The 26,361-nt window shown below is 37.3% G+C and overlaps 1 protein-coding gene across 5 annotated transcripts in view; it reads right to left on the minus strand.

The window, feature by feature from the left end:
- The window catches only part of VPS13B (vacuolar protein sorting 13 homolog B), a 497,028-nt gene that overhangs the window by 39,366 nt on the left and 431,301 nt on the right, over positions 1-26,361 (minus strand). For all 5 annotated transcript variants that reach the window (XM_076329345.1, XM_076329347.1, XM_076329346.1 and 2 more), the window contains exons 40-43: positions 24,690-24,886; positions 16,769-16,950; positions 14,619-14,968; positions 8,403-8,564 (exon numbers count right to left, since the gene is read on the minus strand). In XM_076329345.1, the coding sequence (XP_076185460.1) occupies positions 8,403-8,564; positions 14,619-14,968; positions 16,769-16,950; positions 24,690-24,886 (891 nt within the window). The remainder of the gene's footprint in view (positions 1-8,402; positions 8,565-14,618; positions 14,969-16,768; positions 16,951-24,689; positions 24,887-26,361) is intronic.

Genomic DNA, 26,361 nt, shown 5'->3' on the forward strand with positions numbered 1-26,361 from the left:
AATTAATTTAAGTAATTGAGAACAGGATCAGGCCCAAAGTTTGATTATTTACACTAGCAAAAATTGAAACTTGTAAATATTATGTTCTCCCATGATTTGTTTCCAGAAAGAGATAGCACTGGCCATGGGTCTGGCCAGTTGGACTTAGTGAATGGCTGGATGTTGGGTTTTCTTCATTGTTTTAAGAAACAACCGCTGCAACAACTTTCAAAGATATTACAACTCAGTAGCCTGTTTGCAATTTGTGGTATCCTCAGCACAAGTTACACACAGAACAATAACATCCATTCAGTGGGTGGCTTTTGAATTTGCAAGGGTGATGACTGTTGCATTCAGATTCAAATTAGTTTTATGCTGGAAGCACAAAGGCTAATATGTGCCAGCGTGCACATGGGCATGCATCTGGATGTGCACATGCGTGGGCACAGCTTTATATTCAAGAATACATTGAGGGAAGCTGTACACTAGGACACTCAAACTCATAAACAAACACGTCGCTTTGATTCTTAAGTATTAGTTACAGAAAAGAAAAACCAAACCAAAACAAAAAAATCCAACTGCAGTGGCTGGAATCACTTCAGTTTCTTACAGAGGCAGCTGGGAATAAATCTCATCACATATGAAAACTAAGAGAAACAAGAAAACTGTTTACTTTGGAGAGACTGGTAGCTGGAAATGACAGCCAAATAATGAGAAAAGGTACTAAGTGGTCAGTCTCAGCTAGAAGGCACACAAAATACAGTGTGCTCCAAAGACAGATGTCCTATAAATGCCATAATTGATAATTAGTATTTGTATGTAGCTCCAACATTAGGATGTCTCCCACCCTGTATAAAGAGCTTTGCTCACGAGTTGAATGTTCCCAAGGAACACGCTGTCAGCTTTCCCTGAGCAGTCATTAGCTCCCAAATGCTGCCTTACTAATTTTCTTTATAGCACAAAGATTAGTCTCCATTTAACTTCATGGTTGAGAAAGAAAAATAAAAAGAGCTATTATCATATATTGGCAAGTTCTCATTTTATAAACATACTATTTGTATACTGGTAAATGCTACATACAAAGGAAACAGCCTTTGTAAGTTATTTTAAAGATATCTAATATATTTCTATTAATGACGTAATAATATAAGAATTCGGTACTGCATAAGTTTATTTTTGAGCCAAGAAACTGCATTCCATGAAAACACAAAGGGATCTCTGGGTGAATCAGTTATTTAAATGTGAGATTTCTGGAAAACATGGCTAGAAGTACTTAGCAAATGACACTAAGTGATACAGAGATATATGGCAGGAAATAAAAATTGAAGTAATTTTAGAAAATTAAGTAATCAGGTGTTAACATTATTTTAGCAGAAGACATCATAATAGATGGTGTTAGATACTCAAGAAGGCAGAGCTCTAATGTTATAAAACTGACCTAATACTACAGATTGATGATAATTGCCATGTAACTCCTTTCCATTTATCAAGCTTTAAGTAAATTCTAAGTATTTATTAGACACTCTGCTTAAAAAAAAATCAACAAATATAGCTATGTATGGTACATATATTAGGAGAAAAGAGAAGTCATTGCAAAAAGGTACAAAAAATATTCAGTGAACCTCAAAAGCATTCTAACAAATATAATCCAGTGATAAGTGGCAATTTATAGCTCAGAGAGAATTTAAAACAGACTATCTATTGTATATGTGAAGATAGGCACTCACTTATGTAACCATTTGATTTATGCATTTTCTGTTAGGGAAACATATCAACAGATAACACAGAGTTTTTTGTTTTGTCTAGAGTTTGCTGGGGTTTGGATTTGTAATTCTGAGCCATTATGGATTTCTGTTTTGAGAGGGAAAGAAATTGCCTTCAGGGAGGCAGACTAAGATGAAGCTGCTCCTACTAGAGCGAATGGCTAGAAAAGCTGTATTCTTTATCACGTCTCTTCACAGAATGTTTCTATGCACTCCTCAAAATTTATTTAGGTTTTCAGCTAGATGTGTGAGTGAAGGATACGATCTGAGTAAATAAAGCTAAGTGTCATATGACAAGCCATGAAGACTAAAATGGGGGATTAAAAATGAGACTAAGAATGGAGCCTGTCCAGAAAAGGCAGCATTTTCCAGCTGTATAAGTAATTTAAAGCTTGTGCCCTCAAAATGCTTAGTGATACAAATTTGATTTCTGCTTTGCTTGTAGATCCACCAAAGTTAACTTGGTTTCACTGTAGTTAGATTATATCTGTCTTCTAAGTGAAACTAGAAAATGCTTTTTGGGAAGAATAAGGGTTATTGCTCTCAACTCTGAGAGACTGGGAGGAATCAAGTGAGGACCTGGTTAATGGTGTGGAAGCAGTTGGTTGTTTTAAAAGATATGAGATAGTAAAATAAAAGCTATGATGATGCAGCAGCACGGAGGAAATGGAGACCTGGAGATGGCAGCTGAATTCTAAGACTTGAAGCTAAAGCTGTTTTTAATTGAAAAATTAAAGAAGGATGATCGGTATTTTTTGGCTGTGTTTTCAGGATACAAGGCGGGCCCTGACTAGGATTAGGACTTACAACAATAAAACCAATTAGTATTTGGGAAAACAGTGAATGAAATGTTCATTCTGCACACTGTCAGCTGCAGCAGCCACCAAAACAGTTTGAATTTCAGTTTGGCTTCATTTTCTCATGGGACCTGGGAGGTCTGACCAGTTCTACACCATTGTCCCTTGCAAGACAGAAGGCTAGTACGGAGCATGGGAGAAAGCAATTTCCATCACCCCCACGCTGACTAGTAGAAAAAAGGTAACACTTGGCAGATAAACTCTGACCCTCAGGAGCTCCTGGAGGTGTTGAAAACCTCAACTCAACCTGCAAAAGCAGGCCTGAATGTCGCAGGTACAAACTAGCTCTATACATTGTGGAAAAGAAGAGTCTTTTGGTTAAGGAACAGTAACCAAATTATGAGGGTTCATGTGATTCATGGGTAATATCAGCCCTTATCTGCCCCAGGTATTACCTAGAAAGTCAATGATATATAATATAATATAACTACTGATTTCGAATGCAGGACCCCAAAGGAAAACAACAATACATTTCTCACTACTTGAACAGTGTAAAATAACATAAAGCTTTTTTTTTTTTGCCTGATGATGTTCTGTAAATGACCTGGGGAGGATTATGTAGAGTACAAAAGGTTGTGCAGAGAATCTGTAACACCCCTAAACAAGAGAACAGGAAAATATCCCAATAATAACTGATATGTAAGTCACAGTTTCTAAGTTGGAACCCACAGAGTACTGTATATCATCTTACACTTTATATAACCCAATACCTGAAAGAATGGCAACTTGGAAATAAATAACAATGAATTATGATCCTGCTGGAGATGCAACATAAATTAAAATTTGGCTTCAATCTTTTTTTGTAGGAGAACAAGGAGGAGGTTCTTAAAGCTACTTCCAAATCTACAACTGCCTTTAAAAATTATGTTTATAAAATTCTAGCAGAAGTTGTGCTTTGCAGGCACACTATTTAAAATAAGGGAAGAAAAACTTTAAATGGATTCCAGTGAAGGTATTACCAATATACTAACCACTACTAATACCTATTCAAGAATTTATAAGTGTATGTTCAGAAGAACAGAAAAGCAAATGATAGAGATATTTTCCCTCAGATTCTATATAAGTAGCAATAAAGTGGCACATAGCTGTTTCAGGCGTATTTACCTTCTTTGATAAGAAATAAATCTATTTTGTTTATAATCAGTAACTTGGCCACATTCTCATTGAAGTCATTGCCCAAATCAGCACAGGAACTGATTTTTACCCACTACACCTGCTGCTTCAAGTTAAGGATGGTGAAAAGTGAAAAAAGGCTGTTATTATATGGGAGAAGACTCTGGAGAAAGGTTTGGGAGCTGCTACTTTAAATGCAGACTTCCCCATGCAACATTATATTTTGCATAGAAAGCAAAATAATGAATTTAGATCCATTATTCTTTGCTTCTTCAGAGGACTCTGCTGAAGTTTGAGCATAGGGAAAATAACTAGTAATAACTAGCATGTTATAGAAGATTTTTGCTGTTTATTCACAAGCAAACAATCTCTGCAGAATACATTCAGGGGACTCTCACATGAATAGCTGGTTTTTACATTTGCTATGATCCCTAGTGGGACCCTCTGACTGCCTACTGTCTTGCAAGACAGAATTCCTTAACTCTGAGTAAATTGCTAGGAAGATCTGATCTCTTCTAACTTCAGAGTTTCACCCTATGTATCATATGCTCCAGTTCTTCTCCTAAAAAACACAGCTGTCTTGGAGAGAAACATGACTTTTGACATAACTGGGGCCCATCCCACAAAGCAACTTGAAGATCAAGATAAGGAGCGCAGACTGGATCCAATAATAACGTAGGAACCAGTGTTGTTTGTAGAGCACAGGAGTGATGTAGCTTCTTTTCCCTTTTAATGATATCTAACAGACCTCTAACTTTCATTAAAATCTGCAAAAGGAACTTACAAGGTCTGGCAACTTTTGCTAGAATTGCTTAAAGCCTCAAATATCATCAGTTTTGGACCTACCCCAACTCTGAAAGGGACTATATAGTTGGGGGTATCTTATCCCTAAGGAAGGTCAAAACCTCATGAAATCTGAGGAAAACATGGGGGATGGAGCAGAGTAGAATAGCGAGCATCGGACCTCAGACTTATTACTGAAATATTAGCCAATCTAGCGAGACTTGCAGGAATCAGAATGAAAGTTAAAAGGGAAAGGTTAGGTTCCCTGAAATGTAGAAGATCCGGGCTGGGAGAAAATGAAGGAAGGAAGGAGCTTTAAGTTAAGCCAAACAGTTGGAGGGACACCATCAATACCTGATAAATCCAAATCCTTGGTATGCTATAGCTGTTTTCATAACATGAAAAAGTTGAACAATTTTTAATTATAGCCTATAGTAGCTTCATTAATATTAAAACCAATTCTAAATGTAAATAAAGCATTATATAATAATTCAAATGGGTAATTACCGCATCTTTCACTATACTTAATTAGCAAAAGAAAAACGGAGAATTTTATTGATGTGAATGTGAAAGAAATACAATCCTTTTAAAACTATTTATTTTCATTTAACTGAACTGCCTTGCCATACTAAAAAAACATTTTGCAGAGGTTAAATAAAGTATTTCATGGCAACCGCTGCTTCTTAGTGCCTGTGTAACAAGAAACATGAGCCAGCCAAAGTTGTGCAAGTTGGTTTTCTTTCCCAGTAAGAGAATGTGGTATCTAAGACCTTGTCCTAACTCATTTTATCCCCAAGAGTAAGTCAAGTAAGTCAAGTATGAACTAATGCCTGGAGGGAAGTCCCTGACTCCAGAAGTATGGATTATTTCACATTTATCTTACAATCTGCTCTCAGAGTTCTTAAAATTCACTAACTTGGCAAGTTGGGAATTATCATGAGAAATGAAATAATTTCATAACTATGAAGTCATCTAGCATTCCATGAATATGACACTTGGAGGGTTTGTCCATGCTTGGGCATTATTCTGACCTTTGGATAATAAGCTGTTAGATAGTTTTGCATGGAAACAATTAGAAAAGTGCCATAGCATAATAGGGACAACCTGATGTCTTAATTGAGTCGTCATTTTCATTTCAAGGATTTGTATTAATCACTGAAAAAATTTACATGACAACATTTGTAATAATATTTAAACAAACTTATTTCGTATGATCTAAAATGGCAAAGGATTGTGCTGTTTAGACTGTTTAGATGAACTGCCTTTCTGAAGCATGCTAAACTTACAGTGATTTGTATTTAACATTAACCAAATGAACAAGGCTTATAGATGGATGCCAAGATTCTCCGACCTTTGTAAAGAAAATTTGCTTCTATCTCAACAGTGTGTGGAAAGCCTGTGCTTCCATATGTTTTCAGTGAAATTACCTCAGTGCTATTTTTTAGTCTCTAAATTTCCCAGCAAGAGATGGCTGTTGAAAAACATTAAAAGAGCAGAAATGTTCTTGAAATTATTCCAAAGGCTGGGACAAGGGAGGTATAGCCCCCCTACTAGAAGAGCCTGCTGGCCAGCAATGTGGTTGAGTCAGGAGGAGTGAGCTGTTAGCTTCACCATCTCCTGGGACATGGGAATCCAACATGACACTCCTGCCTGTTTATCAGCCCAATTCTTCAGTGAATCTGAATCTGATCGGAGCAAAACAGAATGGGGAAACCCTTTGACATCACCAACTTTCAGCTGAAGAATGAATATCTGAAAAATGAATCTGAAGTTCCTACTGTCACCTCACCCGCTCCCTTATGTGTGATTTGGTTCTCTGCTGGACTTCTCCACCTTTCATCCTGCACTTTTATGTTTCATTTAATAAGAAACTTACATAGCGGCCACGAAAACAGAATGTTTTGCACAGCTCAAGTCTGTGACTGAAAGGACAAGATAAAGATAAATGTTTTAATATTTAAGTTCTCCAGGTGTTGCATGGCTAATGCCATATATTGTGCTGGTGATCTTCAGCAGTTTGGCTGCAACTGACAGAAATTATGAGTAACAGGCTGCAATTTTAACTCTTCTACTTTTCACTTTGCTTGAGATAAACCTCATTTTCAAAACTCTTTCCAGTTTGCACCATTATTGGAAGTACACCATTATTAGAAATACACCATAACCAGATCTATCTAGAATGATGGTCAAAAAGAGGATTCTCTCAACTGAATAATTTTATATAAGTAACCAGAAAATGGATAAGAAAAATTGTTAAGAGGAAAGCCTTACTTAGTTCTGGTTTTATTTATAATTGCTTTAAGCATTTCCTTCTTTTTCCATGTGTTTATGAAGAGGTTTAAATGATTTTTTGGGTGGTTGCTACAAAAGCAAGTGATAATTGATTATGAAATACGGGTCACATTTAGCTAGCTTTTTACAAGCCTCGTTGTTCTTTCTCCCTCACACAACCAGAGGGAGTTACGTCAATCATAACCCAGGTGCGAGTACTGTCACTTGATGAGTGGGGATCCTGTCTTGCAATCTGACACTTGCCCAATTGCACAGAGCGTAGTCACCCATTTGGGTTGCTCGCCCATGGGCTGGGGCATCACAGGCGTTTTGCTTGTATGAGAAAACATATGTCCTTTTTGAAAAGGTGACGAGGGACATACAGTACTCCAGTGTCTCTAAGCCTCCAAAGGTCCCCCTCTGTGCACTCCTACACCAGTGCACACCATTTATAACAACAACTCTGTCGCTGGGGTGAGACGGTCCTTTATTAGCCTGCCTTCCTCTTAACTTACGCCTTGACTTCAGTGTCAACTGCAACTGTTTACTCTGGCTGAATTTGCTCTGCACAGATTACTGCATTCATGTAAAATTCAGTAGTTTTGCATATCCACCCACTGACATATGAACGAAAAACATAGTAAATTTGCCATCTCTACTTCCCAGTGAAACTTGAAACTTGTCAGCAGTGAAAGTGGGCACAGCTCCTGTTTAGAACTACCATCCAAATTTCACCTTCTTTCTCACATGCTAAGGCTGGTATTTTCCAGGGCTCTAGAGGAGCTAGGAACCCCCACCCACTACACTTCTCCTAGGATCTGTAAAAATTTTAGTAACTCTTCAGCACAGGACTGCTGCTTAGCAAGTGGGGTGGCATAGGTCTCCAGTCTCCCACTCAGCAGGAGCTGGGTATATATATTAAAAAGAGAGAAGAATGGCTTTGCTGTCTCATAAACACTTCTTTTAAATTCTTGCCCTATCTTGAATCAAGATGAAAAGTTCATTTTCAGCACCACTCAAGAGAACCAACAACATGGTTTCATTGAAATATTTCCTGTTGATAACTTTAAAATATTTTATTTCAGTTTCAGTGTTTATCCTTAAAAAAACGCCCAAGAAACAGAAACTGCATTATTTAAACTATGTAAGTGGGGTGTTTCTAAAATTTCAAATCTTTTCTAACGTAAGCACATGCTGAGTTGAGAGATTTGTCCAGTTTGACCCTGTTCTGCAAACAATTTCAGTGAACAGATGCTTCTGGTAAGAACAATTCATTAAAAAAATTCCCCAAACTTCTAATGTACATCACAGAAAACAGACACTGGTCACTTAGTTATAAAAACCTGGCAAGCAATCTTCTTTTGCTTTTTTTCAGAAGCTTCAGTTTCCACAACCGCTCAGTTTTACAGAAAGCGGTCGTGCACATCCAGTTCTACCCTCAAGTAACTTCTAAACACGTCTGGCTTTCCTCACTCTTTGTTTACCTTTTCTCTCTGATGCAGCCTCAGTGTGTGGCTCCTGAAAGAACTGGAGCATTAGAGATAGTTGAGACCATAGAGAAAACCGAAGAATCAATGCATAAAGCTACCAGTCAGCTTTAGCAATTGCTGCATTCGAAGGGCTATTTCTGACATACCTGTGGGGACTTGTGAGAACGCCAGCTGTACTGGTGACTGTGGAGACTAGCCAGCAAAATATTTTCATCAGTATCCACCTGGCCAAACCGCAGTGTCTCTTGTGTGTCATTACAGATCACAAAATGGCTGAAGACCAACTCCTCTGCCTCAGGGCATTGGTTCTGAAAGGAAAGGGATATGAAAGCCAGTAAGCATCAAATTAATTGCAAGACATTTGGCAGCTGTCTGCCCAGTGGCGACTGTTACAACACAGAAATGCTTCAAGATCTCTTGCCATTAGCTTTGGTCTCATAGTACTCTCTGCAAAAACTAGTGTTTGGGTTGACAAAATATATTCTAAGACTCACCATATTTTACTTTATGTTTCTGTAATGCAAATCTTAAAGATTTAAAACTACAATAAAACCTAGATTTCCTAACTTACATAAAAGACTTCAACAAAATTAAATTCAGTTGGAAATGACACATCACATAGGGCAGGTGGGGCACTACAGGCTGAGCAGAGAGGCATGAGGTTTCTTCATGCTTGACAACAGATCTCTCAGGCCAACAGGCTGCACTCCCTCTTCCCCAGCTGCTGCTTCTACTTTGAAATGTTGCTGTGGGTCAGCAGCAGAAGACCCTCTCTCTCCTGATACCACAACACTTAAAAAAATAACTAAAGAAAAAGCAGGAGACACGGGGAGAGTATTTTCACAGCTCCACGAGGCTAGTTTGAATATGCATCATGGAACTTGACAGTCTAATAGGAAAAATCAAAAACTATCATGGGTTTTAAAAGCATTTTAGATTTTACAATACTTTTTCTCCTGCCTGCAGCATCCTTCCATCCCTCTCTTTCTGCTTTTCATCTTGCTGCTTGTCACTCGACACAATGGGACTATATGATAGTCAAAAATTACCAGAGCTACAGCTCTTCCATCCCTGAAGGCACAAACTATAATACCCTATACAGGAGAGGCCAAAGTGTGACTGACAATTTGATTTGGAGATCATCTCTCATATATTTCTGTCCTAGTCACTACTGGGCTGGCACCTTCCACTTACAAGCAACTATCTAGCAACCGTAACAATTACTCCAAGAAAGCAACAGTTGGATAGTCTTCATGCAATTTAATGGGTATAACACAAAGAATTCATCTTCTTGTGCTTTTCATTACCTCTTTTTGACCCATCTTTCCTAGCACACACTTTTGACAATGCTTTATTGTTGGTTGGTTCCCTTCTCTCCACAATATAGCCCAGCTGCTCTTTTCTCATCCTTTCTTCCCGTGACATCTTCTCTAACTTACGGGACCTCCATGGTCTTTGAGAGCTGATTCTCTTTCCCCTCCTTGCTCTCTCAGAGGACCTTTTAAACAGACATAATGAAGCTAGCACCTCCTCTGTCTATGATCATATGGGTCTCTAGTTCTTTGATAACAATGTGCCTGGAAGCCTGCAGAAATTCAGAGATCAAACAAGAGAAAGAGAAAAATATTTCCTCATAGATCCCTGTGGATCCTTAGTTATCCATGAAAAACAGTTCGGTACATTGCTTGTAGCACATTGCTGGGTGATACACGTGGAACAGATTTTCTGAAAAGCAAAGTGTACAAGGTATGTCCAATTAGCATCCTTGAATGCATGTTCACTACTGTTATTAACTTCAGAAGAACCTAAGGTGCAGGTTGCGAATCCGTTTGTGACAATGTCAGAATGATTGGCTGGGAGTGTTTGTGCAAAAAATTATTCACCCTAGGCGTATTTAAGCATGAGAATATTTAGATTAAAGCTTCTCTCCAAATCTCATGAATTCTTCTGCATAAGATCAGGTATCTTCTGTGAAACAAGAGTCAGGCAAGCATAACCAAAATCTCACTTTTTCAAAGCAGTAAAACTCATTACAGACCAGTATGTCTGTATCGCATTCAGTAGCAGATCTGGGTATGCTAAAGGCTGACATTTACAGTGCCACTTCAGAGTGCAGAGTTTATTTTGGCATTTTCTAGTGGTGGATCTATGACTTTTTACTGTCAAGCTGCCATACCCACATACCCATAAGTCTACCACAAATATATATATTTTCCTGTTACAGCTTTGCAAAATGTTCTTTTTAAAAGGGAGGATTTACTATCCACAGAGCTCAGCATGTTGTTATAGTCAAACCTAGATATAACCCCAGGGGAATTTAAGAAACTTTTTTTTTACTCCAATACATTTTCTTGCTGATTATGCACAGACTGGAAGAATAACATCAGAAGACGAAGAACTTCCTTCTTTTTACCTGACTGACTAACTTAGTTTCAAGTAAGTTAACCCAAACTGTAGGTTCTTGCATTTTCCGGAGGGAAAAGAGAATCTAGCAAGTTTCTGGCATGCATAGAACTCCTAAATTGTACTGGGGAATGTTATCCCATCAGGGATTATTAATAGACTTGCACACATTTTGGTGCTGATGAATGTCTGCCATTAATCATCAGTCTTAAATGCTAGATTCGCTACTAGAACCCACTGCTTTTAACAGCGACGCTTCTCAAAGTTAAGCAAAAGAGGTATTTTAAGCTCAATTTTGTAACAGTTCCAAAGTTTTAACCAAGGAAACACCAAGATTTGTATAATAAGGCATTGTTCCATGCTGCCTGGCTTAAGAGAGAGCTACTGATGCCTCAAGTCTTGATAATAACAGCTGACGAAAGGATCATCAAGGAAGTTTGGGGATGCTTTAGCTCAATATGGCAACTATGCACTGTACAGGCAGGGTTCTAGGCAACTCTTATTCTCCTTGCAGTAAATGCAGGAGATTTTTCCCAGAGTACCTCCCATGCTTCTCAGTCCTTGGGGAGCCACAGCAGCTCCCTGCACCCATCACAGGGAACTGGATCCCAAATTCGCTGCTGAAGTCTGACAGCAGAAGCTTCCAGGGTAAATAGAAAGGGACCAAAAAAAAAAAACCAAATAGCAAAAGGATGGAGTGAGGAAATCTTGATTGATAAAAGAGAGTGTAGAGAAACCAGACATAATAAAAACAAATAGAACTGGGCCATTTGTGTGGCAATGATACTGAAGGGCTGAATGATGACTCCAGGAGCTGAAAACACCTAAGTGTGGATTAGGAAAAAAATTCCCTCTCTGAATTAAAACAGCAAATCAAAAGAATCAGCAAAAGATCAACAGCCTGAATCAGATACAGATTAGGGTCAGTTCCTGGGGGACAATTTCCTGCCCTTCTTTAGATCATTTTTCAGCTGTTCTTTTCTCTCAGAGAGGCCTGGAAAGTGTCTCTCCTTTATTGGGCTTTCAAATATTTTGTGAATTCTATTCAGAGAGGGGAAAAACATCCCATATAATACTAGTCACCAGGCTTTCCCTGTCTCAGGACTTTCTGCTCACGTCTCAGCTCATAGCTATTTCAAAGCATTTCTGGATCTGGAAAAGAAAAACCATAAAAGCCTAGGCCTCTTTATATACACAAAGTTATTTTCTGCGTGCTTCACAAGCTACTGAAGACCTGTGCAAGCCTTCTCTCTCTCACACGCGCACACGTACACACACCCTCTATCTCTCTAGTATCTAGTGATGTTTTTTCAACAGAAAGTCTTTAACAATTTCTTATCTCCCTCAAAGTTCCTCTGAGAGAAAAGAACGTTTTCCTTCTGATTGTTTAAACTTCATTCTCATGGCAGTATCCTGACATTATCAGCTAGAAAGTTAAATTGAAGCTACATGCAAGTTTTCTGTACTCTTTTCCTTTGTTCTTTGTGCTTATGTTAGAAAGATGGGGAAACTACTGTGATCAGAGATGTCATTCTGACTGATCCCAGCTCATTAAGAAAACTTATGCAACTGCCAACAGAAAGGTTAAGCACCACGTGGACCTCAAGGAAAAGAAGTTCTAATGGTTTAAACCAGGTTTAAAACAGGAGCTTTTATAACTTCTGAGGGGTTTAGGAAAACATTTGCAGTGCAAGACCACAAAGGAGTAGTTTTTTTTCCCAGGAATACTCACTCAGTACCATACCTGGGGAGCTGTTTTCTCAGCTGACCCCGTGTCTCTAGATATCACAAAGCACTAATGCTATAAAACAATTTGTGAAGGCTTAAATGCCCAAATAAAGGGGAAAAAACCAACCCGCCATGTATATTCACAGGAGACATGCATTTTCTATCTCACTTGATACTCTGTATGTTATTATTAAATAATAAAACTAAATTAATAACAATCTTGAAGTTCCCTGTCCAGTTATTTGACTATTAAAACCATTACTTTAGTTTTGCATTTAGATGGGCATTAGCCTGTTACTGCTCGTATTTAAACAGGGATTTCAGATCAGACAGTGAAATATGTCAAAAGGGGAAACTTTTTAAAAAGTGCTAATCCTCTCAGATTTTCAGCATGTGACTTAGAAGTATAAAGCAAATTGTACGCCTGGTGTTTTTTAGGCTTAATCTACTTTCAAAATGTTCATCATTACTTAAACAAAAAGAAAAAATCAGTCCATATCTAGGAAACAAAGACACTGACAGAGGCTTCTGTTAATCCTGAACTCTTGACCTAAAGGTGCAGGGCCAGATTGTTTCATGCTTCATCTGTCTGTCCACTGACTACAACATCACTTGTTTCAGGTATTAATCCAGTAAAAAATATGTGGAGAATTCAAATAACCTTTTCCTTATTAAATTCATGCTTCTAGTTGGCAGCATTTATATTGTATTTTGTGTGAACAGCAAACATCAAGCAATGCTTATCATTGTGAAATTCATTCCCTCCCCGTGCAGTGCGTGCCACCTCTCCAATCTGGAGGTAAAGCCACATACGAAACATCTTGGTAACAATTAATTTAATAAGCTGTTTTGAATCCACTTGTGTGTTAACTGTTCCCTAATTTCAAAGCGATGCAAGTTTTTAATCTCGAATACTCAGGGCTAGATACCCACCACATCAGAATATGGTGGCAAGTACCCTTGACATGAGAGGAAACGAGAAAATTACAGCAACAATTACAGAAGTATATCCTCCCGTGGCTCATGTTAACATTGCCAAATCCATGTATAAATCAGTACCAACTATTCATAGAATGTACCTGTCAGCAATATACTATGCGACATATGGCTCTACTTAATCAAATATACAATTCCATTTTTTCAACTCAGAATATTCCTTCAAGGCACAGAGTAGTCAGTCAGTCATTCACACTGTGATGTGGTTTAAAACATTTAAATATTTATGCACCATATTTTATTTATATGTGTAGCTATGTCTGAGAGATCTTTTTCTTTTCCATCCTAAGAGGAAACTGACCTTTCTGAAGGCCATTTTGCAGTAGTTGCCACACATGTCTTAGATGAGGGACTAGTACTAAGTCAGAAATATTTTGGGTTTAAACAGCGTACCAAGGACTCTCTTATACTTTCTATGTTTGTTTTTTATTAAAAGCATTGTTCAAAATATGACAAAAACCAGAAATTGGAGCTACAAAGATTTTTGTTCACATTGATATTTGAGCCAGCTGTAAAGATTTAAATCACACTAGATCTTGTTTTATGAATGTCCTTTTGCAACAAGAAAACCATGGAATGCCCTTAAAAAAGAAATTTTTGATATAAAACAGATGTTTTATCCTTTTTTGGGGGCTTTGTTATTGTAGTGCCATGATAGGTAATTAATTCCCAGGCTCCACATAGGTCTTCAGGCAGATGAAGAGAATGATTTGATTTCAAGGCTATAGTGGAGTAAGGGAATTACAGGCCTTCGAGGGGTCATTGCAGAAGCAAGGTTCCTTATGCTGGGACTGGCTTCAGCCATTAATGCTACTTGCTCAGAATGTAATGTGAAACTAGTGTTGAACTTCAATAAGGATAGAAGTAGTAGCTGGAAACAATATGCTCTACCGCTCAGACTGAGCTGTGCTTACATATCATGCATCACTCATCTTTTCATAAATTAACGGAATATTATGCATTTCAAGACCAAGATTCTGATTATTCTGATATAAATCCATGTAGTTTCACTGAAACTCAAGCAGTTCTGGCTACATTTACCTTTACGTATAGCACTCATTGTCTCCTAATTTTCATTGTTATCACGGAATTAATGCTTATTAGTAAAAAACACTTTTAGTGCAAATTAAAGCTTTTACATCTTGGAATATTTTTAATCAACACAGTTGGTATTCTAATTTGCTATTAAATTAATCACAAAAGCTACATATTTTCTCACTATTGTATTTGCATACCTGCTGCCAAGCTTGAATTGCTGTATTTAGAGAATGAAGTGCATATTGGCCAAAGTTGATAAAAATGGGGTCCACCATTATTGTGCAGTCCAATAGCCTTCCTACTGTGCTGCTGGAAATAGCAATCTGCCCCCAGATTTTGAAAAGTTTCACAACACTCTGCATAGTCACGTTTCGGCACTCCAAAAGTTTACAGTCGGCTTGAGTTGAAAACTGGATCTCCTGGAACATCGACTCATCGCTCCACTGACGAAGATATACATGAGGCTCATCAAAGGAAATTATCATGTATTCTAGTTCAGATGGCATGTTCTTATCAGATAAAAATGGCTGAAGAAACTTTGGTGGTGCTGAAAAGTAAAACAACAAACAAGCCTAGAACATCAGCATTGCCACATTCTGTACGTTTTTGTAAATTGTGCTTTAACTGCTTGTACATATGATGAAAACAAGTAAAATTCATAAAAGAGTTGACATTTCTGAAATCTGAAATTAATCCTGTTCACACTGTTTATTAGATGTAAAATAGAACTGTAATTAATAGCAGCTGCAAACAAAAAGTATCTGCAAACCAAAATCTTTTAATGGTAAATAGACCAGCCAGCCAAACTGCTTTATCTACACACTGCACAATACTTCAGATTGCCACCTATTTGGAGCAGAGACCATATTTCTGTGAGAATTTTTGCTACAGTAGATATATATGATATTCCACACGTAGCACATTATGAATGCAATAAAAATTAGCAATATAATATTTGCTGACATGTGACTGTGCAGGCTAACAGGCTCCACAATGAAAATTGTCTTTGCTGCAATTACAGAGAGTTCAAGACCACAAACCCACTGAGATGCCACATACTACCCCATAATACTAGAAATTAAACAAAGTAGTATCCTGAGACTAAAGCATGAGAAATATATCATAAAAAAAGATTTTATCGCGTTCACTGAAGTCTCAGTCCTGCAAAGTGCCGAGCACTGTGGCAGCAGACACTGCAAGGCATGTACACTACTTGTATAACATTAAGCATGCGAGTATTTCCATTGATGTTATTATTTATGTTGCTGGAACTACTCACATGCTTAAAATTAGCATACGCTCAAGTGCTCTACAGATTTGGAACCAAAACACTCATCACTTTCCAGGATCAAGCCCTATTATTCTACAAAAGCATAATGGATACAATAAGTTTTGTGCTCCCTTCGTGTACAACATAGCACAATGGAGCCCCAAAACTTAAGGCCTTTAGGTGCTATAACAAGAACAACAGCAGCATCAGCATGAACTCAGTCGCTCTTGAAAAATGAAACAGCTGGATTTGATTTTAAATTGATTTTTGCTTTTTCCAGTACGTGTAATTTTAAAGATCGAGCATCTGGAATTGGAGTGTAATAGTGAGGAAGATTATGTACCGATAGAGGTAGCCGATAGACAAGAAATTATTTGCTAGATGTTGAGTGTCAGTCTTGGTACGATTTGATAATGAATATATTATAATACTTGCAGAAACACAAAAACTACTCATGAAGAAAGCTGTCCCTGTCAAAATTATCTAAGATATTTGCTCATCTTCCATGGAAAGCATTCCTGGCATTTGAAAATCAGACAATAATCTAAAGATCTCTTGGAATGTATTTGCCATTAATGGAATGACAGAGAGCACTGAACAGAACCAGATGTAGCTCCAAAAGTGATCATAATTGAAATAACAGTTAAATCTGCAGTTCTCAGAGCTCTTCCAAGGAATTCTTACTAAGGGGGTTGCAAAATCTTCAGATATTTTAATAGTACTGTTAATACACTGGAAAATTTAAAAGATCAAATTCATTCACTAAGATGGCTCAAAACTGAAGTGGCACCTGCTGTCACTAATCAGACTACGAAAACCGGATGGCTTCTACAGTTACCCATTCCGGAGGGAGGAAGGGGGCTGATCAGCCAGCCCCACTGCCTACCGTATGTACTTCCCAATGCACAGAAGTCATCATTTTTACCCTGAAGTCAGTACCACTGGTGGCTGTTGGTGATAATTTATTTCAAGAATGCCTGTTTAAATGAGAAAATGGGGACTACAGACAGCAAAACAGCAATTAAGCAGCACGTATGAACTATATGCTTTTATTATTCTACATAAAGGAGTACATACCTGTGCCTAGGTGATCAAGATGATGGCAGAGGTGGAATTCCAAATAAGTAAATTGGATCAACACACTTAGTGATGGCACAAACCAAGGAGTAAAACAGGAGTCAACCCTGGTACAGGCTGCTAATGCCGTGGGGGTTACAAGCTGATCGCATGCACTTTGTGAGCCAGATTCACTTTCTGAGCTGCGGAAGGTAGATAACAAAGAGGTAGTCCAGCACTTCCAGGATTTTATCGCTTTACAGTAAAACTTGACCATGTGCCATGTTGGTTTTCTGACACAGCCAATGTCATCATTTTCTTTTAACTGCTAATGTTACTGTATGTACTTTTTCCCAAGCAGAACATAGCAGACAAGACTGCAATCCAACAATGCTTTTATCACACTGCACTTTCAATTCACAAACTGTAACACTTGAATTACAGAAGCAAAGCATATTTACAGAAAATAAAAACAAAATATACCAGGTATCTTTAATTGTTGAAATAGCTAAACAGAGTACATTACCATTATTAAAGCTATAAGAATGAGCTGAAAGTTAATCTGGTCAAGAGAATGATTTTTTAAATTTTATTTTAAGGAAACCAACGCACAACCATCAAACTACTTCTACGCATAAACCCTGTCCCTGTAAGCTTTCTTTCCTCTGCCCTTCGCATTCTACAGTCATCATTTAAAAAGAATCTCTGAGTGTTATAAGCTCAGCCTGGAGCCTTTTACTAGCACCTATTACAACATATTAACTATACATTTAAAATGCCACCCCACTGTTGTTTTTTTTTTTCCTAGCCGTGCTCCTGACGCCATGAATTTCCAAGCATTATCTTTCAGTCTCTTGAGAGAAACTAACACTGCTTCACAATTCTATAGGTTGCTAAGACACCACTGAAGTACAAATAAACTTTCTAATTTAAGCCAAATCTATCCTTAATGTTCCTTATTCTCACTCCCTTTGCAGTTTGGCACTAAAGAGTTTTAGTTTAAAAGCATAGACTTGATTCAAGAAAACTAAGTCCACGTCCTCAACCCAATACTGCTTTTATTTTTAAAATAAAATTTAACGAAGGATTAACTAAGGCCAACTTACTATTTTTGTCAGAAAGTAATTAGCTTTTATAAAGCACTGTGAATAGATTTCCATTGACATTTTAAAGATATTTTAAGTTCAAACACAAGTTTAAATTCAAACATTGGCTTTCAAAGCAACATGTCTTATGCTTTTAGGACCAAATTTTTCATCACACCATGTATATTACTGCAAAATTATGCACAAATGTAGTAGGTACTCAAAATGTTCAGCTGCAAATGCGTAGAATTCCATGGATAGGTAAATTTACCAGTATTATTTTGTGTTACTGTAACTGGCTAGTATGGTATTTATTTATGAAGCATAAACGCAACTTTAGATTTGTGGACATAAATCAAAATAGTTGTGTAGCAGTAAAATCCAACTAAAATTAGCTAATTATCAAAGAATCAAGACAGGATATCAAGAACGGATTAGGTCTGTGAAGGATGAAAGATAGATCACGTAATCAGATTTTTAGCTGCTTTCCTGTGCTGCTTCAAATTGCCTGTTTACATTTCAAAAATGGTGTTGTAGGCCTTTTGAGAACTGGCCTCTTTGGAAATAAAATTATTCTTTGTGTTCATGTGATAAAACATCTATGGGAGTGGACTAGAGCCAGAGAAATGGGTTGCTTTTCTTTGCCTATCATGGATATTCCTTAGATATTTGGAACAAAGCATGGAAACAAATCCAAAAGCCACCAAAATTCATATGCCGATTTAGACCATTACATAATTTTGAATCTGTGGAACTGGTTAGTTCTTTCCGAATAACTGTCAACATTTCAAGAATTTTTGCTCGTTGCATTTTGATTAGAAACAGAAGTTCAGGGACATATGGGATGAAAATAGAAAAAGGGTAGAGGGGTGCAAACAAATGTTAACCAAACTATGAGGAACCTTAAAAAGAATAATTACACTTTGATATTCTGAATTAAGACTTAATTTGCACAAACAGCTATAACACTAACTGCAGTAAAAAGGAAGGACATTTATTTCTGAAATTTGAGGTTTATTCTGAAATTATAGATTTCTTTTCCTCAGAAACCTATTCCCTGAGTCACCTATCAGTGACTCAGCATTTTTATTTCCCCTGCATATGTTTTTTTGGAGATGGATATTTTCATAAAATAAAAAACAAACCAACCCCTCCAAATTCTTGTTTAGTCAAATTTTATATACCTGCTTTTTATTTATCGAGCATTTTAGTGTGATGGGACATTTGTCATTTCTCATTCATAACCACAGTGATTACACGGCAACATGACATGCTTGATGCAGGAGGAAATGTGGCAGGAGCTTCACACCAGGGAAATAATTTACAGCATTTAGCCCTACTTTGCTCTGATTTTTCTGCCCCGCAAGCAGCAGACCAAGCAGAAGTAATATTCTGGAATTCAAAATGTTGGGAACAAAACAATTCCAAACTGCTTTTTATTTCTTCATGGAGAGTCACCTGAGAAACCAAAAAGGCCCACAACTGAAATGATTCCCTAACAAACTTCAGAGTCCAACCACATGCTTAAAAAACTAACCGGAGAGAAACAGCAAATGAGGGTGGAACAATGTCGCTCCCTGGGACAGAACTGGCCTTGCATCCTCTCCTGTGGTAGGGAGGGACAAGCGCCGGCAGTGGAGGACTGAGAGGAACATGACAATGTGGGCTAAACCACATTTTAGAAAGGAAAGTCACTCTACAGAGAGAAGATCACCTTCTAGAAATCATCTGAAAAGAAATGCAATGAGGATTCTTTCATCACTGTTTTCCTGTCTGACCAGACTTTGTTCAAGTGTTATTGTTTTATCTGTGAAGGGGTCTATTTGATTTTTACTCAACCAGAAACCATATCAGAATTATAGCCCCCATGTTGTTATGAAAATAAAAATACAGTAACAGTATAAACCAGTTACAGTACAAAATATACTAAGAGCAGCATCCAAATTACTATAGTATTGCCTTAAAAAAGTACTGTAATAAGAGATCATAATATCAGGTGAGCAGTTTTTAAAGGGGGACTGTAGTCCTTACAATCACTACCATGACAATCCAGTTTTAAATTAAATCCCATTTAAACTTTTTGCCTAGGTAGACTTCCGTCAGACCTTTAGCACTGCTACTTTCTCCTTTTACCTTGCATAGAGCACAGAAATCAAAGACACAGTCCTTCATCACATGCTGTGCACAAACAGAAAATAAAGCAGTGTTAGCGGAAAACCCAGGAAATTTTCTATTAAGTCTTGGTGAACAATAGTAGCAGCACTAATATCATAGAGGTAGATCAAAATTTGTGCATCAAATGAATACAATATCAAAAAATCCCACATTCTCTTGGCTGCTTTGGAGCTACAAAATGCAGTGTGGACTGTCCACAACTTTTCAGCTGGGGAGAAAAGGAATAACTAGCTTCTACTGCTTTGTGTTTGGCACAACATGCTGAGGGATGGTGTAGCAAAACCAGAGGAAATTCTAAGTAAAACTGACCTGACTTTAATACCAGAAATGTTGTCTTTTTTTTTTTAATCCTGTGAAATATCAGAATTTTTAAAATGGAAAATACCTACATTTGAAGTAATTATATATTATAAAGTATGATAGTTTCACATCATGCAAAGCAGTTCAAGTTAAATATATGGCAACTGGGAACAATGACTTAATAGTGACCTGCATTATTCTTGTTATTTTAAGAGTGGAATATTTAAACCAAAACTGCCATTTCTGATGAAACCACAACATGGGAAAATATCCACTGGGAAGAAGAAAGAGACCACTTAACTCATTTAATTTATGACTCAAATACTGGTCTGAACCCAAATTGTTAGAGGTCAAAATCCTGTACATCATCTACTTTGAATAAAAGCTAAAACAATTAGCAAGAATCATGATCACGATTCCTCACTTTAATTTTTAAAAAGTAGCAATTTAAGGCTTATTTAAAAGTTTTTGTACTTGTTTCATGGTTTGTATCTTAAGGTATTTTCAATTACTATTTCACATTAGTATGTCAGGAATTATAAAAATACTGTTTACATTACACAGGAGATGCACAAATATATAAAACATCTTGTAACATAACCCATTTAAACAGAGAATGATAACCCCATCCCAAGCAAACCAGGGAGGGGCTTTAGCGTCTCACCACCCAGAGCTTTAAATAAAAGTAATTTTGATTATAATTTCCTAGTCCTGCAACATGAAAATGCAGCCTAAAAAAATAATTTATTCTATGATAATTTCCTTTTAATCCCCTATTTTAAGGTCTTCCATAAACAGTCATTTATGCTATATATGATTCCTTCCATAGACACGATACTAAATCCTCAAGGGGATGCTAAATTATTTAACTTAGGACTTCAGATTTGTTCATTCATTGAATAAACATTCATAAATGTTCATTCAAACCTTATTCATTCATTGAATAATGAATGGCCTACAAAATTCTTAAAAATAAACAATATACACATATATACTATGTCCCTAACCAGATAGCTCCTTGATTTTTATACTTCTAATTACTTCCTGATTAATCTCAGAAAGAGCTTGCATACCACAGGATTTGGATCATGACATCTTTCCATATTCCCATATTCATTACTGGTTGATATACTTCAGCCTGCCAGCTACTGCTCAACCTATCAGCTGGATCCACATCTTCTCACAAACGTTGTTGTTTTCCTGTCACACAAGCCACATAAGTTTTATACTTTATAACTGATGTTAGGAATCAGTAATAAAGTACTTAAAACACAAGGGATCAGCTCTCTGGTATTAATAATTAGCATATCATAGAGGTTACCACAAAAAAAAAAGACCCTGCAAAATTTGAAGGAAAAAATATTATCATTGAGCAGCAGCTGCATGCACATGGCAGCTGTTAAGAGTCTGACCCAAAATACAAGATCAAACTAAGAAAATAAACTTCAACAAGACTAAGGATTTTTATACTTTACAATTAATAGTGAATTAAATTTGTTAATCAATCACACAGTTACAGCATGCAATTAATGTCAAATCATCATGAGTCTCCATGAAAACAGAGATTCAACTTTTATACAGTCTTCACTTCTCGCTCTCATTCGCAGATACCCTCAGCCTTGAAGTTCCCTGGTCTAACGCTTGGCAGTGGATTTAAGCACAACTCCTTGTGGCTCTTCTCACAAGTCTAAGATCTCATGTTCAACACTTGCTTTAGGAACAAGCCTAACATTGAAATTTACCATGACATGGGGCAGTCTCTCAAAACCAAAAAAGTTTGGGATCTTTTGGTCAAGTAGAATCCAGAATACATTTTAGGGTGCTTGGTCACAAGAAAATACCCATACTGGTAGCAATATGTTTGTTTGATGAAGATAGAGCCACAGTTTCAGCAAAGTTCCTGCCAACATGGACTTCCTACACTACTAGGGGTCTAGAAAGGTTGGTGTTCTCTGTAGGTCAACAGTATCTGTCACCACCTCCTAAACAAGGCTTCCCTTTAACATACCATGATCATTTAGGGCTTAACCGTTACCTTAACCTTGTTCTGTAGCTGTAACTATATGTATTTCAGTGCTTGTGAACTGTCTCCAAACCTCCAGGTCAGTGACATGTGACTGGCATGATTTGCTCTGTCTCCAAGAAAGAGATAGTATGCCTCAAACACCATAGGTCAAAACCTCATCTCTGAGGAACAGCTGCTCTTTTTCTGACCCGTTAAGCTTCTCTGAGAAGGATCACTCCAGGCTGGTCAGGCCTACTTCTTCCACACCAGTCCTTCCTGCAGTCATCCTTAAAAAAGCTTGCAGTACAGCCTTGTTTGAAGCTAGTGTAAAGAGAGATCAGTTTGAGTTTCTATCTGAAACTGCGGCTGAGGCAGGGAATACAATCTTTTCTCTTTTCTGATTGAAATCAGAGGTTTTCCTCATGTATCCCTCAGGTTTCTGACTTCTGGATGGAGTTCACCCTGACCTACACGAATCTTTAACTAACTTTCCAGTCTACTGTTAGTTCATGTAGGTGTAAACTACACCTCTTGAAACTATTTTAAATTCCTCAGGCCACCAAAAGTATCAGGACTACTGACCTTGCAGTCTCCATGCACGTGCCTAAGGAGCAGGCAGTTCATAACACCTTCCCTTGACTCCGCTCTTTCTCTTCTGTTTATTGACCTTCAAATGCTACAGTAGTGTGGCACGTGTTTTTTGCTGCCTTCTTTCCTTTCCTGCTATCCCTATTCAGTGAACTGCTAATGCTTCAGTTTAATTCCTGTTCTTTCAGTTGTAGTTTCTGCTTTAGCTTCATGTGTACACACACAATCTAGAAGACATAGTGCTTCTAATACCATTGCCGTGGACAGAGCAGTTGTCTTCCTTGGAGTCTTCTGGTACATCAAGGCCATTAGGACATTTCTACCCCTTTATAACTTGACACACTGATACCACTGAGGATGGTCACTATTGCGGAGCAGGCCTGCTGCCTCCCAGCTGAAAACTCACGAGTTTAGACCTTCTAGGCAGGTGAATTCATGCTGTGCTGTAAAACGTTTCTGATGTTAATCACAGTCCAAACTGGTTTGTGTTTTTGTTTTTTTTTTTTTTTTTACTTATTTGTATTTCATTTTAACCCTAGCCTTTTCCTGAACAATTACAACTCATTAGCTTATCAGAGCTCCCTAAATGAAACACTGAATATAGTGAGGAACCCTATTTGAGCAGAAAACAATAAACATGATTACAGTGCCAAATGCCTTGATGAAAAAAATCTACTAAATTTCACTACTTCATTTTCAGTTCCCACCGAGTTCACATTTCTGTGGTGTTAAGCTGACCAGGAAGGCAATTTTGCCAAGGTCCCACATTCAGAGGAATTAACCTTGTCTAAAACACTTAACTTCTCAATGATGAAAATGCATTCTTTCACAATTAACATCAAGAAATCATTTCCAACCTGATACTATTAATGGAAACCAGATGTTTAATTTTCTTCATTGATTTTGTTAGCCATGTTCGTATTTCCTGATTTCTCTGAATTCTGTAGCTTCACGTAACATATATGTGATGCTACACACTCATTCAAGCATGTGTTCACACACAGGCAGCAACAATCAGCAAATAGCAATGATCCAACAGGGTCATTCTTGGTTTTCCGGTCTAACTATAAAATGTTAAGAAGGTCTTTGAAAGCAATTCCACTGCTGTTTGTGGAGAGAACTTGTACTCATTTCTTCTTACCCTACATATTAACCAAAACTGAATGAATGTAAATAGAGTGAATATCTGTCACAGTACATTGTTTCCAGCTGCAAACATAATGAAAAATGGATCCCCAGTGTTTGAAAACACTGATTAAATTTTTTTACTGTTAGCACAGTAAGCAAGCTGTGTGAATAATACTGTAATGCTCTTCAAGTACTAAAGTTTTGTTTAATATATTTAAAATAGACACTTGGCTTGCTTTAGTCATTGACTTGCACCGAGGACAGAATAAAGGTGATGTATGGGGGGTGCATGGAAGAAGGTTTACTACTACGTTACACAATGGATTGCGCCTCAGCCTTCTTTTGTTAATGAGCTAATTTTACTGCCTTGTGCAGCTAAGAGGTTTCAGGATATGGCCTGTTCGTCTTCACTTTTCAGTAATCCTTGTGTTCAGAAAATTGATGAATATGATGCTGCCAGGCTGCCTATAAATCTAAAAGAGAGCTCTTTTTGTGCACACTCCATGCCCTTGCATGAAGGTGAACTACAGTTTGAAGCTCATTTAAGACCAGCTACTCTTACCGCATGTGAAAACAGTATCTTATTTCCTAAGTCTCTTGAAAAAGACCTCTCAAGAGTGTAGCATTAGATTTCTGTTTTTCCCTCCTCCTTCAAAATTACCTTTGGTCATCAGCCACATTCTGACTGCTGTTCAGGACAATCCTCCAAAGATCGGAGGCTATGAGCTCTTTCTGATCATTCACAAAGTTGATACTGGGCAGCTGTAGTTCACAGACTTTGCTTTCTGATAGACTGAATTCCCGGAATGCAACAAATGATTTCTGAAGCTCATCCCAGTACTCCAAGCTGCAAGGAATCTGTGATAAAAGGGAGAAGGCATAATTACTTTATGCTTGATTCCAAACATAATGAGACTTACTGTACAGGCTAAAAGTGCAAAACTAACTAAACTAAAGTAAGCTGTCATATAGAAAATCAGAATTGCAACCATTACCCGGATTCTGTGCTGTTTTGACTTAAATTAAAATGTTTTTAGAACTTCATTGCAGTATAACATTTCAAACTTTCTCTTACTAGGTACAGAAATAGCTACTTGTTCCACAGTACCCAAGAATAATGAAGACAATTCAAATAATCATTATTTGTATTATGCAGCCAAAAAAATCCATCAGATGTCATCACATCATGGTATCAAGGACATTCTAATCATCATTAAAATTTTTTTTGCTTGAACTAGCTCTTTTAATTTTATTACATAACAAAATATCAATTTATTAATTACCCACTTATTGTCATATTTAAATGATCAAAAATGCAGAGTAAAATTGATGATAGGCAACACAATGCCCTGTGGTGGGCCAACACATGAATAAAAATCCTGGGACAAGTACTTGTAATTATATGATCTTTTCTTTCATGGAATATGCTATTTAGAGAACTGTTGTGATTTTGAAAACCCAAATCCAATAAATACATAGTAGCTTCAGTTGAATCACATCCCTAATTTTAAGTCTGTAAATAACCCACTTGGATTATTGCTGGATGCATCACTGAACTGGAGAGAATGTTATTAGAGACATTTCTAAAGAAAATAGAAAACAAATTTTAATAAAAGCGTAGATTTTAAAGGAGTGTGTGTTAGGCCTTTTTTATTTTTGGTAATAGCGTGAAAGTGAATGTAGATGCAAGTAAATCTAGGCACAGCTAGAAAAAGCTCTGTAAGTATTCTTCCTTGTTACTCAGTAAGGACTATAATGCACATGGAGGCGACAGCAGGCTGATTAATTAACAGGAATGAAGGTTAAAAAGGAAAATTCAGGGAGCTCAGTGGTTCAAGCTGGGGAGGGCAAGGGAACATAAATAATCACCAAAGAATTCTGGAAGAATTAACATGTGGAACCACAGAGTTTGAAACATGGATTTTTACTACATCTGTCAAGTCACAATGATACCTGAAGATTGAAAAAACCAACTACAGTCACTGAAATTTTTTTAGGTCAGGATAGAGGGGGGAAAAAAAAAAAGGAAAGAAAAAAGTATCTGATGACTGCCAGCAAAACTCTGATGCCAGTGACGTGTATAAGAGAGTAGCATAGCAATATGAATGAGGAGTGCTGATTTAATTTCAAAGACTTGAGTCTGAGGAAAAGGGATTGATTTAACATCAAAAAGCACACGTCATATACATAAAGATAGCAACACATTTGTCTATAAGCTGCATATTTAATTGGAAATGGTGAAGATATGTAAATGTCAGCTGGAAAATTATGAGGCAGTATGATGATGCCTGGAAAAAACAAATGCCATCCTGAGAGACATCAGCTGAGATATT

The sequence above is a fragment of the Aptenodytes patagonicus genome, chromosome 2 (genome assembly GCF_965638725.1).
Source record: "Aptenodytes patagonicus chromosome 2, bAptPat1.pri.cur, whole genome shotgun sequence".
In the NCBI taxonomy this organism is placed as follows: Eukaryota; Metazoa; Chordata; class Aves; order Sphenisciformes; family Spheniscidae; genus Aptenodytes; species Aptenodytes patagonicus.